The sequence below is a fragment of the Carya illinoinensis genome, chromosome 7 (genome assembly GCF_018687715.1).
Source record: "Carya illinoinensis cultivar Pawnee chromosome 7, C.illinoinensisPawnee_v1, whole genome shotgun sequence".
Lineage (NCBI taxonomy): Eukaryota > Viridiplantae > Streptophyta > Magnoliopsida > Fagales > Juglandaceae > Carya > Carya illinoinensis.
Window position 1 is genome coordinate 39,584,438 of NC_056758.1, and position 18,950 is coordinate 39,603,387.

Sequence of the window (18,950 nt, forward strand, 5' to 3'; positions counted from 1 at the left end):
CATTGAGTTAAATTGCATTATTTTGATGGTTTATAATAATATTCGACTGAACTTTAATTGGAGCAAGTTAAACAACCGACCTGGCCTCAAAGTCAAAAATGGCCCCAGCAGTTGATAATTGATGTTGAAGGTAAAATTGTCTTAAAATGAGACTCCTGGCTACGGTATTAAACCAGAAAATGCAAAGACCACCACCCCCCGCCACACACCACCACCACCCCCCCCCCCCCCCCCCCCCCCCCTTTCTCCTGGCATTCATCTTGCGCCACTCGAGTCCTCCCTACCTCGGGCCTTGACCTCCTTTAACCTTCACAGCCTATATTCAATTCTCTTCAGTGGGAGGAATAGCTGAGAACGTTGACCGAAAAAGTTTTAACGGTAACTCAACATTGCCGCCTGATTTAATTCGATGCTAAATTCAAATACGTTAATGATAAACAAAATTAGAAGGCCAGAGAAATATTCTATGGTGTAATTAGCCCAGGTCTCCGACTTCAAGGAATGTCCTTGAGGGATTATCTGCTTCAGTAGTAACTAGTTATCATTATTATTATTAGAATAAAACCGATCAACCACAGTCGATAGAGGGGTTTTTTTTTTTTTTTCTTTTAACTTTTTTTTTCTTTAATAATGTCACGTAGATAATATCAAATTAATCGAATGGCTCCGACAAAAAAAATAAAAGAATTGGCACGGCTACTAAACAAATTTAGTCTAGGATGTGGAGCATTCTGGAGGGAGGCCCTGGGGAAACCTCTGTGTGTCACTGCAATAGTTGTAAATCATGTAGTTCTTCTGCGCCCATTGCAACCTCTCCTGACTAGCTGAATCCAACTCTTGTGACAGCCATGAATTACTGCTAGAGGTAGAAGAGGTAGAAGCGCAGGAAGATGAACCGGAGGACCAAACACAAGCATCTGCATTGAAGTTCATATAGGAAGCAGTGAAAGGAGCTTGTGTCCAATCTGTCTTGACAAGTCCGCCCCTTGTGGCCCAGTCATCAGCATTCCAGAGGCTGGAGTATATTCTCATTGGTTGGTTCTTTGGGAATGGTACACCGCTCGACTCCATGTTCTTGAACTCTCTGATGGGGGTGCCATCCACGGAGAAGCTAAAATAAGAAAGAATAAAGTCAATACATAGTGTCTACGGGGAGGAAATGGAATGGAAGGGGTGCACGATCGAGACTGCATTGTTGGGAAATTGCAGCAATACTCACATGATGCGCTGGGGATTCCAAAGGATGGAATAGGTGTGAAAATCCGCAGTTGGGTCAAACCAGAGATAGAACTGCTGCTCTCTGTTGCCCTTGCCTTGGCTGAACACATTGGTGTGAAGGATGTAAGGATCGCCACTCAGATTCCCCAAGAACTCAAAGTCTATCTCATCCCAAGCTGATCCTTTTGAAGATAACTGTAGGTAACGTAATCAGTTATATGCGTTAGCTATTGAACATTTAGTTTTGGATAAAATGTAAGAAAATAGCAGTAGCGGGTAAAGCTTACGTAATAGGCAGTGACAGTCCCGGCAGAGTTTCCGGGGACAAGCTTGAGCTGCATATCGATCTTTCCAAATAGATATTCATTCTTGGACTGGAATCCTGAACCAGAAGCTTCGTTAAGCGAGAGAGTAAGAAGCTCGCCTTCGTTGAGTATCTTAGCACGGCCATCTCCCCAGGTAATTTCAAAGTCCTGGTGAAAGGGATTAGCCGAGGTCGTGATGATCATTGATGGAAGAAGAAGAATAAGAAGGGGCAGCAGAAGGATTGACAAAACACTTGAAGAAGACGTAGAACCCATGAGTGCTAACCGTGCTATATTAATGTGTGTGACAAAAAATACGAGTTATTGTAATGTGAAGTAGTTAGTTTTGAGGAGAGAAGAGAAGGGTGTGCTTAGCGTTAGTCTGGACGCTAGCTTTTATACTACGGGAATGAGGACCTAAGACAACAGCATGGGAAGGGCCATACGAAGGAGGTCGAGTCCCCTACACATGCCGTAGCCAGTTGTTGCCTGTTGGCATCAAAGTTATTATAGAACTAGCTGTCTAAATCGCACTAACACGGAACGCCCAAAAAAAAAAAAAAAAATACTTTAATTCTTTCACACATTAGGACATGTCTAAAGAAAGAGAGATCGATAGACAAGGACGCGGTTTTGCACTGATTTTAAAATCCACGAAAGTGCGGAGTACTTACTGCTGTCCAGTTCAGATCAACATGCATGCCTACCTCTTATATTTTCCTACCTAAAAATGCATGAAAAATAGGGAATAAAAAATATATATTATTACTCATCACTAGGAAAGACAGCACGAACCAGAAAGAATAATCCCAAGGCCCAATGGAGATCGGTTATCACCTCTCTCTTTCTCTCACCGTCGTGGGACCGACCAATGTAGAGAAATCGCGACTTTCTGAGAAGTAATGGGCCTGGGGCCCGTAAAGAGAGAAGTAACTTATGATCCATATTGATCCATGGCCGCGTCGGATTTTCACATAAAAAAATCCTTTTGTCATTTTCATACTTTACACATTATATTTATTTTAATTTATTTTATTTTTTCTATAATAAATATGTAGTGTGTGAATAATAAATAAAATAATTTAATTAATTTAATAAAAATAAAATAAAATAAAAAATAAAAAAAATAAAAAATAATATTTTAATATATAAAATGTGTGATGTGGGATGATGTGTAGCATTTCTTTTTCCACGTATGCCCATCATCAACAATTTGAGGGAAGTATGAAAGCTAAACAATTTGGGATATCGTACTTGTGTATGATCATCGGTTGTTTTAATCTTGATCCTGATGATGAAGTTAACATATGTGAAGTGACAACTAAACCTAACACGTGCAGGGCTAAATAGAAATAGATCCAAGGCATGTTCTGTTCGGCTCCGTTGGATCACTTGGGGTAAGTTTCTGTCAATCCCAAAATTGGTTTAGGCTTGTGACCATCAAAATCTAATCAATACCAATCCAAACAAACACCATTGAAGTCAAACCATTTTAATTTATTATTTATTATTACTATTTATATTTTATAAATCGGTATTTATTATTTAACGATTTATCATTCTAGAAATAATTTAAATATTGCAATGTCCAAGCATTCCAATCTTCATAATTAACTATGATGGTATCACGCTCCAAGCACATACTTGTGGTTGAATATTTATATATATATATATATATATATATATATTCTTTATTATATATACGAAGATGAAAGTCCACTGATCTGATCGATCTCTTAAAGTCTTTATATGATTTTAATTTTATTTTATTTATAAATAAATATTGGAGAAAACACTGGCAGTCCCCTTCGAGTTCTAAAAAATTGGCATATGAACAAGTCAAGCTCCAGTCCTGGGGATGATGAGATTAATATTTTAAGCCTGAATCATCAGAGAGTGGAGATCTAGAAAGTGGGCGATAGCAAGTGGCAGAGAAATTAAGACCTTAATTTATACAACCATCAAAAGAAATTTGAAGCACTCATGTACACGAGGCTCTGTAAATCCAAGCCCTCTTTGTTCTTTTTCATCTCCCAACTTGTGAGTGCTGCCCTGCCCACAAGAAATCTAGACAACTGAATCGTATTTGCATACGTGGCAGCATATGGTTGGTTGTAGAAGAAACCTGCGCACAGCATGTTAGAAGTCATTATTTGGGGTAGGTGGACAAAACCTAGGAAGCAACCATTTAGTTTGTTCTTGAAGACCAATGCCGCCGTCCTAGAGCAGCATGTTAATGGAGCAACTATATATCTATATAGTATTATATGATTATGAAAATGAAGCCCATTAATCCACTAATGTGTCTGTGCTTTTGCGTTCCAGCTGTTCGAATCCCACTTGAACCCACCCACCTAGTTTAATAAGCTCAAAGGACACAGAAGATTCCCGTTTGTGAAATATGTTAGAACGGTATAAACAGACGAGAAAGTACAGTTTGAGAAATCGAACGTGGCTCACATCTAAAAACCACTTCTCTCTCAAACATCGATCAACATGGCTGCCTCTGTTTTTTCTTGTTACACAAATGTCTTGCTACTACTTGTTCTGACATCTCTCACGTTTGGCTCTCTGATGGTTGCCTTTGCTGCTAACTTTAATCAAGATATTGATATCACATGGGGAGATGGCCGTGCTAAGATACTCAGCGAGGCCAAGCTTCTTTCCCTCTCCCTTGACAAAACCTCCGGCTCCGGCTTCCAGTCCAAGAACGAATACCTGTTTGGAAAGATTGACATGCAAATAAAGCTTGTCCCCGGAAATTCTGCCGGCACTGTCACTGCCTACTATGTAAGTTTCTTGTTCAATATGCTGCTTAACTTATTCTGGTTAACAAGAAGCTTACACGAATGAGTGATATCTTTAATTATGCTGCAGTTACGCTCGGAAGGTTCATCTTGGGATGAGATAGACTTTGAGTTCCTGGGAAACCTGAGTGGTGAACCTTACATTGTCCACACCAATGTGTACGCTCAAGGCAAGGGCGACAGAGAGCAGCAATTCTACCTCTGGTTCGACCCCACAGCTGGATTTCACACCTATTCCGTGCTATGGAATCCCGGACGCATTGTGTAAATGATTAACTAAATCACAAACATGCATTATTCCAAGACATGTTCATCATGAATTGGTTTCTATTTTGGTGGATCTTTGCTTACCTTCGTTCTCTGTTTTTACAGATTTTACGTAGACGGCAGGCCAATTAGAGAGTTCAAGAACTTGGAGGGTTTCGGCATTCCTTACCCGAAGAACCAGCCAATGAGGGTGTACTCTAGCCTATGGAACGCTGATGATTGGGCGACGAGAGGCGGGCTGGTGAAGACAAACTGGACTCAAGCACCTTTCACTGCTTCCTTCAGGAAATTCAATGCCAACGCTTGTGTCTGGTCTAATGGTGCGTCTTCTTGCAGCAATTCTAATGCCACCAATAAAACATGGCTCTCTCAAGAGCTAAATTCCACGGGCCAAAAGAGGCTGAAATGGGTGCAGACGAATTACATGGTTTACAATTACTGCATGGACACAAAGCGATTCCCTCAGGGCCTCCCGCGAGAATGCAATGTCACCAACAAGGCATGAAGCATGGATACAAACCATAGTCGGCCATGGATTATTTACACGCTCAAGTCATTTTCACTTCATCGACGTAACATTCTCTGTGCCATTTTGATTGTTGAAATGGACAATTTTCACAGTGTGATAAAATAAAGCAAGATGAATGAAAAAGATTTTAAGTAATTGTGCCATAGGAGCCAGACTTAAATTATGCATGCTCATTTCGAATCTAGAAACCAAAAAGTTGTCGAATATGTCACGAAGGGCGGAAACGAGGGTTGTTGGCAAGTACTGTACTCTGTCATTAACGGAGGAGGCAACGCACGTCCCTTGAGTCTTGACACCTTGGAGAGGACATTCTCCAAAAGTCCAACCCTTCAGAGCCATGCAGATGCAAGCTTACTGATTGAGATGGCGTGTATATTTCCAACTTACCAATAAGTACTGTCAAAGCATTAAATTCTAACAAAACAAAACACAGAACATGGTCACAATTAAGAATCTAAGATGGTAATTTGCGTCTATTTCCAACTCACCGATAACGGTTGAAGCATTAAATCCGAACAACCTTTAACATAATCACAATTAAGACGGTAATTTTGTCAAAAAGGGTACCAAATTCAAAACTAAACTTTTTTTTCGAGAAAGAAACATAAAGAATCAATCTTTATGTCCTACCGCATGTCTTAAGCGTTTAATGGTTATCTAAAAAAATTCAAATAGACAATAATCGCACTACTTCATCTATATTTGGAGGCCCATCAAGTACCGTTTAAGTAAGAACTTGAAGGAATTTTATTTCCCTAAATTTTTCTGTTGATTACGAATTCAGTAGGATATCTAATGAAATTTGATTCTCAAATTTAATGATTAGATTGAGAGGAATTTGGATATTTTCTCCTCAGAATAAATTGTCATTCAAGAAAGTCTAGTTTCGGACAGATGTAAATACAATGAGGTAATTTGCACTGGTTGTTGTAAATTTCACTTTTGAAATTAACTATATAAGACATGCTAGGCTGCTGGAAGTTACCAAAATCTGCCAATAGCACTGCTGCGCCGAAAAATCCCTGCAGTCCTGGAAAATCAGAATTCGGCAAGCTTTGGCATGGAATGGACTTGAAGAGGCAATGGCCTCTATATAATGCCATCCAGCTGTCTACATCTCACCTTTTACATCTCAGCCTAGCCTTGACATGGAATGGACTCGACGAGTGTAACGTTCCAACACCGCCTAGCCTCCTATTCAATATAAATCAAACACTGCCTGCCTGCCTACGCACAAAAATCGCTCGCTAGATCTCTCTCTTATAACGTAAGGAATGGCTTCTGCTGCTTGTTTATTGTGTTACAAAATTCCTGCAGTGTTGATGCTGGTTCATCTCATAGTTGCCTTTATGACGGCTGCTTCTGCTGGTAACTTCTACGAAAGCATTGACAATACCTGGGGTGATGGCCGCGCTAAAATATTCAGAAACGGGGAGCTCCTTACTCTCTCCCTTGACAAGGCCTCCGGCTCAGGCTTCCAGTCCAAGAATGAATATCTATTTGGAATGATCAATATGCAGATTAAGCTTGTCCCTGGCAACTCCGCTGGCACTGTCACTGCCTACTATGTAGGTTCCTTATCAGACAAATGTACCGTCCGTTCATTTTTCCTATACTTAATGCCTTAGCCCTTTATGTTAATACGTGAAAATCAATTAATTTTATGATGCAGTTACGCTCAGAAGGGTCGTCATGGGATGAGATAGACTACGAATTCTTAGGCAACCAGAGTGGTGATCCTTATATTGTTCACACGAATGTTTACAGTCAAGGCAAAGGTGACAGAGAGCAGCAATTCTACCTCTGGTTTGACCCCACAGCAGATTTCCACACTTACTCCATCCTTTGGAATCCAGGACTCATTGTGTAAGTACTCATCTAGCTGTTGTATCTCCTAAAAGTATCGAATTTCTTGGTTGTCATCTGGTTTCTGTTTTAGCTTCTATGTGGATGGAGTACCCATAAGAGAGTTCAAGAACTTGGAGTCCATCGGGGTACCATACCCAAAGAACAAGCCGATGAGGATACACTCCAGTCTATGGAATGCTGATGACTGGGCAACAAGAGGTGGTTTGATCAAAACAGACTGGACACAAGCTCCATTCACCGCTTCATATAGGAATTTCAATGCCAATGCCTGCGTGTGGTCTTTTACAACATCTTCTTGCATTTCAAATTCCAAATCAAGCAACAGAGCTCCGCACTCTCGGGAATTGGATTCCGCTAGCCAAGAAAAGCTCAAGTGGGTGCAGAGGAATTACATGATTTACGACTATTGCACAGACACAAAGCGATTTCCACAAGGCCTCCCTCCAGAGTGCACACTCGCCAACAAATCCTAGAATGAACATCTGTTCTGGCACGAGTAGCTTTTGTACATCGGTTCTTTTTCCATGTTAATAGGAAATAAGGGATTGTATAATATGTAATATATGCCTCGTACTACGTGATGTAATATATAATATTAGACGCTATATTTATCCTGTAAAAATAGTTTGTACAATCTACCAATGGTCTTGCAAAGTTTCCATACTCCCAACTTGAGTACAATCTGTTAAAAATGCCGGACAATAAAATAATTGTTCTGTAATAAAGCAGGGGCGCCCTTAGTGGGCATGCCCCTGCCTCTTACCATTCAGGGATGCTGGCATCACTCCAGGCGTTATGCCTAGAGTCAAGGGCCGTAACTTTGACTGGCCATCAACGGTTACCATATGAAGGGGCACGGACGACTGATAAATAAGTCATCCATTCCTTGGTAGAAAAACACTCTCTTGAAAAAATCTCTCTCTGTCTGTGAGTAAAAATACTTAGGTTGTGGGCATTTTGAATGTGACTCTAGATTCATCTACGTAGCACATTCACGCACTGAGTGGAAAAATCTATTTGAACACTGGATTCACTCATGGAACAACTACACAGACTATTCTTGAGGTATTTCTTCCGCTGTGTACGTTTATATAATTGCTAACATTGGTATCAGAGCATTAGGTTAGCTGTTCCCAGTGAAATATGTCTCTGTTTCTTGTTCATGTAATGCATATATTTTTTTCTTTCAAATATGATCATGTTTATATATATTGAGTTTAGTCTCTGTTTATTAAAACATGTATGAGACTGATAGAAATGCCATGATCTATTATCATAAGTTCTTATATATAATCTCTGTTTACATGAGCATCACGCTATATTGCTAGATGTGTTTGACAGTTTTTTTTATGCATTAAGAATATGTATTATATATATATTTTTTAAATACAATATATATATATATAGTTGAGCACTGTGTGATACTACGCATGGCAGTGTATTTGCCATGCGCAGAGGTACGGAGCACACCGTGGTGGTGGCTGGGCAACCACACGGTTGCTGCTAGCACCACACGGGTGGTCCTCGCACTACATGGTGCCGAGGACACCTCCATGGGTTGCAAGCACCCACTAGTGCACCGAGCACCATTTTTTTTGGTGCTGAGTGCACACGGTACTGCAGCCCGCACCGTGGTGCCTACTGCACCATGGTGCTGCGGGCTCGCACTGTGGTGCCGCTCGCACCGCGTGGTGATGCTGGCACCGAGTGGTGCTGCCCAACCGAGATGGGCAGCATACACCACGGCTGCCGCATGCCAAGGAGTGGTGCTGCACAATGGGAGCAGCCCACTCCGGCTGCTGCAGCCCGTGGTGCTCAGAGCACTCCGGTGAGTGCTCTGCCACCGAGCCCACCAGCGGAGGCTGCCTATAATGGTGGCTTTAAGCCACTGTTTTTTTAATACTGTTCACATGAACAGTACCAATTCCGGAGGTCGAAGAAGGCTGTTTAAAAAATATATATATATTTTAACTTACGGGCTGAGGTTTTAAAACTAACGGGCTGTTCAAAGCTTGAACTGGGCCCAATTGTTTTAAATTTTTTTTTTATCTCCAGCCCAATTGTTTTCTGGCCCAACCCGTGAGGTTTTTTCACTAAAATGGCAGAAATTGTTTTCTTGTGTTTAGAACCCATGAACAAGTGGAAGCCAAGATGAAAGCGCACCATTGGGCTGCTGCTTCTCCTAGTGATAGGTGGGGGTTCTATTTTTTTTTTTTTTTTGATCTAATTGTGCTGAAAAAAAAAATGTTTTATTTTTTTTTTTGGGCATGATTATTTCGTTAAATACATGATTAGTTATAATATTATCACTAAATTAGTAAGTCTTTTTTTTTGTGATAATTAGTGGATGTATGGTTGAATTTTTTTTGAAATTTCCCATGGAATTTAAAATTGTGCGAAAATTAAGTTAATAAGTTAATAATTGGGCATTGTGGCGCAATAGATGATTAAGAAGTTTAGCGAATTTTCGATCTTGTGACAGGTTTAGATTATTTTCTCTTTAACTTAGATAAACGCGGCATTTTTTTAGGTGTGTGTATATATCTAATTTGTGCATTTTTGTAGTGAAATGGCATCGAAAAGTATTGTTGCCGATTTGAACAAAGGAGAAAAACTGGATGGGAAAAATTACGACATTTGGCATCGTAAGATCCAGTATGTCCTGAATGAGCAAGAGGTCTTGGAGACCTTAACTCACTCCCTAACTGAGCCTGAAAAAGGGAACTATGAACAACACCGAAAGGATCATGAGGTTTTTGAGAATTGGCTCAAAAAGGATCGGTGCGCGCGCTTTACTATGTTAAGCAGCATGCACAATGACCTTATCGGTGAGTTCAAGGAGTATAACACTGCTCAAAGTATGTGGGAAGCACTAAAAGTGAAGTTCGGGGGAACTTCTACCACGAGATTGCGTGGACTGACTATGAAGTTTGACTCTTATAAGATGCGCTTTGAACACACGATAAAGCAGCATCTTAGAACGATGTCATCAATGATCCGTGAACTCAAAGTGGCTGGAAACAATCTGATGGATGAGCAGCAAGTTCAAGCGGTTATACGCTCACTACCCAATTCATGGGAAGCCATGTGCCAAAATTTGACGCACAATGAGAATATCAAAACTTTTGATGATGTGTCGCGTCATTTGGAGCTTGAGGCAGAGCGCTTAGAGGCTATTAAGCCTAAACATTCATCCTATGTGGCTGAATCTGGCTCGCGTAAGGCAATTAGGCCTAAACGCAAGAATAATAAGCTTGGGGTATCCACTGGACGTGTGCAAAAAGAGTCAGGAACTTTCAAACGCACCAAGAGAGGGAAGCGTGGAAAGAACAAGTCCAATATGGATTGTTTTAACTGTGGAAAGAAAGGTCACTTCGCTCGTGATTGTACTGAGCCGAAGAAGGTACAATCTGACTATCCTCTTTCTGTTTATGTAACAAGTCATGTGATGGTTGCTCACTCATATCCTATGTGAACTGTTGATTCAGGAGCGACCGAACACATAGCAAGAGACAGAGTCGGATTTGTCGAGTATCGTCGAATTCCAGTTGGGAGTCGTGATATCAAGGTGGGGAATGGAGCTAGTGTTGAGGCTGAGAGTTGGTACCTACAAGCTAGTATTGCGAGGCGGTCGCATTCTATTACTCTATCATGTGTTATACGCTCTCGGAATATGACGAAATTTACTTTCCGTAGTTACTTTAATCAGACTTGATTTCCGCATTTTATTTGAAAACAATGGTGTTTCCCTATTTTTGGGTAATGTTTTTTATGGTTCTGCTTTTCTTTCAGACGGTTTTATGATAATGGATTTGGATTATTCAAATGTGAATGGATCTACTATTTTTATCACAGAATCTGATAATTTAGATTCGAATACATGGCATGCTAGACTTGGCCATGTTGGGCAAGAGAGGATGACACGGTTGGTTAGAGAAGGCCTAATAGGCAATCTCGCTAAAGTCACGTTGCCCACTTATGAACATTGTTTGATAGAAAAATCAAAAAGAAAACCGTTTGGAAAAGCAGCAAGAGCATCTTCTCTGTTGCAATTAATCCACTCAGATATTTGTGGCCCAATGAATGTGAGAGCGAGACACGGGGCTTTATATTTCATCACATTCATAGATGATTATTCACGATATGGTCATGTTTATTTGATCTCCCATAAGTCTGAAGCATTGGATTGTTTTAGACGGTACATGAGTTTGGTTGAGAATCAATTAGACAAGAGTATAAAAGCTCTAAGAACAGACCGTGGACGTGAATATTATTTTGAGCAATTTAAAAGGCTCTGTGATGAAAAAGGAATTAAAAGGCAGTTGACAATGTCATATACGCCACAACAAAATGGCGTGGCAGAAAGAAGAAATCGGACACTGCTTGAGATGGTTAGATTGATGATGGCGCAAGCAAACCTACCAATATCATATTGGGAGGATGTACTTTTGACTACAACCTATATCCTTAACCGAGTGCCCTTCAAATCGGTGCCGTCCACCCCGTATGAACTTTGGACCGGTGAGAAACCCAACTTGAATAACTTGCGGCCATGGGGTTCAACGAGTTTCGTTCACGATTCTTTCCATAAATATGGAAAGCTGGGTCCTAGAGGAAAGAAGTGTATCTTTATAAGGTACCCTGATCACTCTAAGAGATATGTATTAATCGGTGAACAACCTGATGGGACGATATCTGAAATTGAGTCACGAGATGTGAATTTCATCGAGGATGAATTTCCAAGTAGAGGCGAGGTTGATAGGAGTTTGGAACTCCAAGAACTTGTGGATCAAGAGGAAATCACTCCAAGTGTCGTAGTTGAGAATGATGAAATTTCTCAAACTCTTAGAAACAGTGGGAATGATTTAGCTCTAAGCAACGAAACACCACTTGTTGATTATTCACAACAGTTTCAACCACGTAGAAGCTCACGCGGAAATATTCCCCGTCGTCGATTTGAGATTGAAGGGGAGATTTTCATGGTGGGACTACAAGATGATGATGAGCCTAGAACCATCCAAGAGGTTTTCTCATCTTCTACTAAAGATGAGTGGATAAAAGCACTAAACGATGAGATGGAGTCTATAAGAACTAATCAGGTCTGGGATCTGGTAGACCTATAGCCAGGACGAAAGGTCATTGGGAACAAATGGGTTCTAAAGGTCAAACGTAAAGCGGATGGGTCAATAGAAAGGCATAAAACTCGCCTAGTAGCGAAAGAATATACCCAACAAGAGGGTATAGACTATGAGGAAACCTTTTCTCCAGTAGTAAGGTTTGCCTCAATTCACTTGATTCTAGCCATTGTAGCACAATTAGACTTAGAACTCTATCAAATGGACGTTAAGACAACTTTTATCAATGGAGAACTAGATGAAGAGATCTATATGGATTAACCCACGGGCTTTGTGGTCAAAGGTCAAGAGCGTAAAGTGTGCAAGCTCAAACGATCTATATATGGCCTAAAGCAATCATCTAGACAGTGGTACCTTCGATTCCATCAAGCCATTATTTTGAATAAGTTTACGATGATCACAGAAGACCCCTGTGTTTATATAAAATGGTCCAAAACAAGTTTTGTGTTATTATCAGTATATGTTGATGATATTTTAATGGCTGAAAATGATAAGGGAATGATTGTCGTCACTAAAGAGTGGTTGTCACTCAATTTTGAGATGAAGGACATGGGTGAGGCTGAATATATTTTGGGGGTTAAGATCTATAGAGATCGCTCAAAGAAACTTCTGTGTTTGTCTCAATAGACTTACATAAACAAGGTCCTTGAACGCTTCCAAATGAGTAATTGTAAACCCATTGACAATCCCATTACTAAAGGCGAGACCTTATGCCAAGAAATGTGTCCTAAAACTCCAAAAGAGAAAGAGAAAATGACTTGTGTTCCCTATGCTAGCGCTATTGGTAGTCTGATGTACGCAATGATGTGTACTTGACCGGATATATGCTTTGCAGTTGGCTTGGTCAGTAGATTCCAATCTAATCCTGGACTGGCTCATTGGAAAGCAGTCAAGAGGATTTTCAGATACCTCAAGGGAACTGCAGATTATACATTGTGCTATCAGGGTTCAAATTTGCAGCTAAATGGTTACAGTGATGCTGATTGGGGCAGTGACCTAGATGAGCGCAAATCGACAACTGGATATGTTTTCTTGCTGAATAATGGCGTCATCACATGGAGTAGCAAGAAACAACCATGTATAGCTTTATCCACTATGGAGGCAGAGTACATAGCATGTTCAGCAGCAGTTCAGGAGGCTGTTTGGTTGAGGAGGTTCCTTCAGCACTTAGATATTGGCGCGGATTATTCTGATCCAGTGACGATTTTTTGCGACAGCATGGCTGCTCTCGCGTATGCTAAGGATCCAAAATATCATGGAAGAACCAAACACATTGATATCCGATATTACTACATAAGAGATATGGTGGCACAAAAGGAAGTGGTCCTGAAACATTTATCTACGAATCGCATGGTTGCTGATCCCTTGACAAAGCCCATATCGAAAGTCGCTTTTATGACTCATGTTAGGAGTTTAGGACTGCGTAGATTGTGATTCAGTTGACACAGTTATGTAAACTTTCTTTGGAGAAATTAATGCAGTGTGTTTCTTTTCTTTTGATCATATTGCATGAATTGTACACACACAAGGTATGTTAATAGGCTTAGATCGACTCATTCACACGAGTGATCACCTTTGGCTCTGTAAAGAGATAGCGAGCAAAGATGAGACATTGTGTCACTTGTTACTTGTCCTGAGAGAAATAAGTATGACACAAGAGATATGTTGCCTTAGTAAGAACTAAGATGAGGTTCATTAAATTTAAAAGAACCGCGCATGGACACTCCACAATCCATGTAGCCTGTAGTAAGCCAGATGTGAGATTCTCTTTGGCATCTTGGGGTGAGCAAATTGAGAAAATCGGATTAGACGTGTGTCTAGACTAAGATCTGTACGGTGTTTGATATGGACATACGCTCTTTGATAAAGAGAGATTCACCGTAACATGTATTTCATACTACATGTGCTCTTGCGACCAAATATGGAAGTGAATGAATAGTTCCCTGTTTCTTCACTGTGTGAGTCCTATACTTCATATTTTAAAATGATGCCCTTTTATGACTTTTGACAATGTCATAAGATGGATGTTCTGATGTTTGCTACTCTAGCATACTCTCTATGATCATGATTGATACGGTCTAAAGAGGTATTGTTGGGAAAGCACTTAGACTAACATTGAGTGACATGAGGGCGAAGGGAAGACTATTTGACAACGCATTTAGATTGTGTTTGCTGACGTCAAACTTTGGCGCTACAATTTGGTAGTGACAATTTTTGTGAACACATCATGAAAACTAAGAAGCAATTAAAGCATAGTTCTGGGTTTATTTTTAAACTCAAAAAGGGATCGAATATGCTTGATTAGATGCGATCGAATGAGTCTAGGGCATACGAGACACTTTAAGGATGATGCTATACTGGTCTTTTCGAGGAGAGATTTGGTATAGTGCTCCCAATTTTATTTTTTCAGGTGTACTCGGTGGTCGCACGGCCTATTTATTTTGTATAAACGAGATAGAGAACATGTTGAGACATATATGCCTGGGGATGCCCACTATGTGCGAGTGGGAGATGTAATAAAGCAAGGGCGCCCTTAGTGGGCATGCCCCTGCCTCTTACCATTCAGGGATGCTGGCATTACTCCAGGCGTTATGCCTGGAGTCAAGGGCCGTAACTTTGGCTGGCCATCAACGGTTACCATATGAAGGGGCACGGACGACTGATAAATAAGTCCTCCATTCCTTGGCAGAAAAACACTCTCTTGAAAAAATCTATCTGTCTGTGAGTGAAAATAATTAGGCTGTAGGCATTTTGAATGTGACTCTAGATTCATCTACGTAGCACATTTACGCACTGAGTGGAGAAATCTATTTGAACACTGGATTCACTCGTGGAACAACTACACAGACTATTCTTAAGGTATTTCTTCCGCTGTATACGTTTATATAATTGCTAACATGTTCTGTCTATGAGAAATATACTGTTTTTTCAAGGACTAGAGAACTATGATTTCATACCATGTTCAATAAATCACCATGCACCACGATACTTGGCACAAAGAATTATTCGTATAGCAAACAAGTGTGGAGATTTTAAAAACATTTTAAACCTATTTAAAATATATTAAAATGAAATGCTTTTCATAATTAGAAATATTGTTTTTCCTGCATATCATGCATAATGCGGATTTGCTATTAATTCTAACTTCTAATAATTTAGGAAAAATTCTAGTTGTAAAGTTGGGTGTAAAGCACACATCCCATATGCATGTTGTTGACATGACTACTTTATTTCTAAGAAAATTTCAATTTTAAATTTTTTTTTATAAATCAAGTCTTGTCATGTCAGTAATATAGATTACTGTATTTTATATACCAGTTGACAAGTAGTAAACCTCTAATATGTTTTTTTTTTTAAGTTTTTTTTGTTTTTAAGAATAGTTGGGGCGGCTTGTTTAAGCAGAGACGTTTAGATATCATATAGTGGTAAATATCTTGGCATACAGCTGTCTGCAATTAAAGAATTTAAGCTAAAAGAAGTAGAACGCGCTAAATTAATGGACACATTTTATGAACACGAGATTCAGATAACTCTCGACCAGCTAACCAACAGTTTTTTTTTTTTTTAAATATATTGCAGTGGCAACTTAGGCAATATTATAACCCATAGTCTATTCAATTATGATTTACTATCTTTAACACCTTTACTTTTTTTAGCAAAGTTGGTATTGGGCCCAGTTCTTGAGAGAAATCATTTTGGTTTGTATGATAAAAGGCTGACCCCACTTGATAAAGAGTGGGTGGGAGCTAGATGAGTAAGAAGCAACTTCTGAGCTTCGTGATTGTTCGATTGATCTGCATTGAACCAGTTGTTAGATAATCATGAGAAGCGGGGCGGCACCGAACCCAGTTTGGCCAGTCATCGGTAGGTGTCAAGGCTGTCTACTTGCCTGGCCCCATGCCCATTTTTTTATGTCACAGCCAGCCCATTTACAACTCACATTTTCTCCCATTATAACTCTTACCAATCATTTCAAATATCAAAAGAACTTTTCCAAACACTCCGCTTCCTTCTTTTGTCTACTTATATTTTCTCATCCTATTTATATTGCTCTACCAAAGGCACATTACTCGCAGAATCACAAAAACATCAAGCTTCATAGTATCGTAAAAGACACTTACCACCTAGTTCTCTTCCATCGGCTTGCACTCATGGCTTCTCCTTCGCTTTCTACTTCTACTTCATGTAGTTCGTTGGTTCTTTTTTCCATTTGGGCATGCTCTTTAATGGTTGCTTCTGCTGCTAACTTCAACCAAGAGTTTGACATCACTTGGGGCGATGGCCGCGCCAAAATACTTAAAGATGGCGAACTTCTAACTCTTTCCCTGGATAAACTATCTGGCTCAGGTTTCCAATCCAGGAATGAATACTTATTCGGTAAGATAGATATGCAGATCAAGCTTGTTCCTGGAAACTCTGCTGGCACCGTCACTGCATACTATGTAAGTCCCTTTACACACACACACAAACATACTTGTGGCCAAGAATTGTCTCATGAATTCACGCATGTTGATCATATGCTAATATCTGCACATACATGCAGTTGCGGTCAGAAGGGTCATTGTGGGATGAAATAGACTTCGAGTTCTTGGGTAACCTAAGTGGCAATCCTTACATTGTCCACACTAACATATTCAGCCAAGGCAAAGGCAATAGAGAGCAGCAGTTTTACCTTTGGTTCGACCCCACTGCTGATTTCCACACCTATACCGTTCTCTGGAATTCCCAACGCATAATGTAACTTCTAATCTTTCTAATTTTCCAAGTATTTGATAATTTTTTATACTTTCTTCAACTTCATTAACCAAATTATTTATTTATTTATTTATTTATTTATTTTTTAGATTATCGGTGGATGGCACTCCCCTTAGAGAGTTCAAAAACATGGAGTCGATTGGTGTTCCTTACCCAAAGAACCAACCGATGAGGTTACAGTCTAGTCTATGGAATGCCGATGACTGGGCCACAAGAGGTGGGCTTGTCAAGACTGACTGGACGCACGCTCCATTTACTGCCTCCTACAGAAACTTCAATGCGGATGCTTGTATACGGTCTTCTGGGGCGTCATCTTGCAGTTCAAGCTCCTCAAGTAACGATGCTTGGCTCTCAGAGGAGTTGGATTCCACGAGTCAAGAAAGGCTTAATTGGGTCCAGAAGAACTACATGATTTACAATTATTGCACAGACACAAACCGATTTCCCCAGGGTCTCCCTCCAGAATGCACTGCCACCAATTCATCCTAGATAAAAGCTAGATTATTTTACTTGATTTTTCTTTTTTGAAATATTAAATTATTTATTTCCTTGTAATTTTATCTCCACATAAGCAATTAGTTACTATTTTTATCGTTTGAAATGGCAATAATTTCCTTTTGAATTATTAATTACAAGAATATGGTCATTGAGTTTGAACTTTGATATGCAGCAGCCATTGTTCGTAATCGGGAACTTCCAACTAAATTGGAATCAAAATACAGCTCATTTATTTCGATAGATCCATCTTCTATCTTGAATCTTGGCCAATAAATGAGCTCATTTTCTAAAACAAAAAGGGAGATAAATTAAGAGTAATGTTAGATATAATTATAGACAGTATAAATGTTATACAGTCGTTTTGAAAAAAATATAATTAATTATTAAAAAATTATTATTATTTTATATAAATACTGTATTTATTTATTTTTTTAAAAATGATTAATGGCACTTACAGACCCAGGCTGCAGTTATCTTTATCATTTTACAGTCTCCGGACATGTTTAAGTAGGTTAGGGGAGAGTATACGTTTTCATGGTCCGCAAATAAAATGCAAACATGTCTTATGTAATCTGTACTAAATATAGCTCTGCTCAGTGCTCAGGGCCGGCCCAAGGGAAGGCCCTAAGGCCCCACCTTATACAAAGCCCTAAAATTAAAAGTGAAGATATTTTTCATGTTAGTTCTTTTTTAAAAAATACAAAAATCATTTTATTAAATAAAAATTTAAATAATTTTTTATATTTTCAATCTGTGCACGGTCCAATGACACTAAATTTAATATCTAATATAATGAATAATTTATAATTTTAAATGATCTTTTTTAGAAGTACAAAATTTATAATGAGATATCATTTTAAATTGTTGTATTAAATATGAATTAAAATATTTTATTTAAATACTTTAAATAAAACCTCTTTTTCTTGAAAATTTTGAAAACTATTTAATATAATAATTTATATTTTATTGTTTTATAATTAAGAGATACTCACTTAAAATTTACCTTAAACCTTAATTGTATTGAGCCACTGTTAGCTCTGCAGAGGAGAATAGCTAGCTAGGGATCCTCTAAAATTCAAAAAAAAAAAAATAAACACAAAACATGAACTTTATGGCATTTAGAATACACACGTCGTTTGTTTATTTTTTAAAAATTATAGAGAATTGTCTAAGCTAAAATTATAGTGGACTCTGATCTGCTGGCCGGAGGGATTTTGTCTACATGGAAAGGGCATGGAGTTTGGGGAACAAAAAAATCATGTGCTGTAAGCTGTAGTCTATGAGAACCATGAAGTGTCCTTCAGCCGTTAAAATGAAAAATCTTCTTGACATTTCATGTGATAAGGCATGTCGTCTAATTAAATGTATCAATTTTCCCAGGCAATAGATGATATGTCGTACTGTCGCCGTTTAGTTGAAGAAAAAAAGAGTTCTCAAAACATATGGATGGTGAAGTCTCAAATCTAAATGGTGAATCCACAAAAGGAATAACGGTGAAAGGCTTCTCTTGTGGCCTGATTTTCCTTTTTAATATGGGAGGGGGGAACATATACAATTTTTTTTTTTT

At 39.1% G+C, this 18,950-nt stretch overlaps 4 protein-coding genes across 4 annotated transcripts; 3 read left to right on the forward strand and 1 right to left on the reverse strand.

Annotated features, from left to right (window-relative positions):
* Positions 1-523: 523 nt before the first annotated feature.
* Positions 524-1,906, reverse strand: LOC122317243 (probable xyloglucan endotransglucosylase/hydrolase protein 23). The gene is made up of 3 exons (XM_043134222.1): positions 1,506-1,906; positions 1,220-1,413; positions 524-1,111 (listed from the first exon to the last, which is right to left on the reverse strand). The coding sequence occupies exons 1-3, from the start codon at positions 1,797-1,799 to the stop codon at positions 715-717; spliced, it is 885 nt and encodes a 294-aa protein (XP_042990156.1). The 5' UTR covers positions 1,800-1,906; the 3' UTR covers positions 524-714.
* Positions 1,907-3,929: 2,023 nt separating this feature from the next.
* LOC122317244 (probable xyloglucan endotransglucosylase/hydrolase protein 23) lies at positions 3,930-5,257 on the forward strand. The gene is made up of 3 exons (XM_043134223.1): positions 3,930-4,313; positions 4,401-4,594; positions 4,703-5,257. Exons 1-3 carry the CDS (start codon positions 4,020-4,022, stop codon positions 5,100-5,102), a joined length of 888 nt encoding a protein of 295 aa, XP_042990157.1. The 5' UTR covers positions 3,930-4,019; the 3' UTR covers positions 5,103-5,257.
* A 1,092-nt stretch (positions 5,258-6,349) lies between these two features.
* Positions 6,350-7,658, forward strand: LOC122317242 (xyloglucan endotransglucosylase/hydrolase protein 22-like). Its single transcript, XM_043134221.1, has 3 exons — positions 6,350-6,694; positions 6,799-6,992; positions 7,066-7,658. Exons 1-3 carry the CDS (start codon positions 6,401-6,403, stop codon positions 7,466-7,468), a joined length of 891 nt encoding a protein of 296 aa, XP_042990155.1. The 5' UTR covers positions 6,350-6,400; the 3' UTR covers positions 7,469-7,658.
* An 8,504-nt stretch (positions 7,659-16,162) lies between these two features.
* Positions 16,163-17,514, forward strand: LOC122315071 (probable xyloglucan endotransglucosylase/hydrolase protein 23). Its single transcript, XM_043130787.1, has 3 exons — positions 16,163-16,572; positions 16,674-16,867; positions 16,975-17,514. The coding sequence occupies exons 1-3, from the start codon at positions 16,282-16,284 to the stop codon at positions 17,372-17,374; spliced, it is 885 nt and encodes a 294-aa protein (XP_042986721.1). The 5' UTR covers positions 16,163-16,281; the 3' UTR covers positions 17,375-17,514.
* The last annotated feature ends 1,436 nt before the right edge of the window (positions 17,515-18,950 follow it).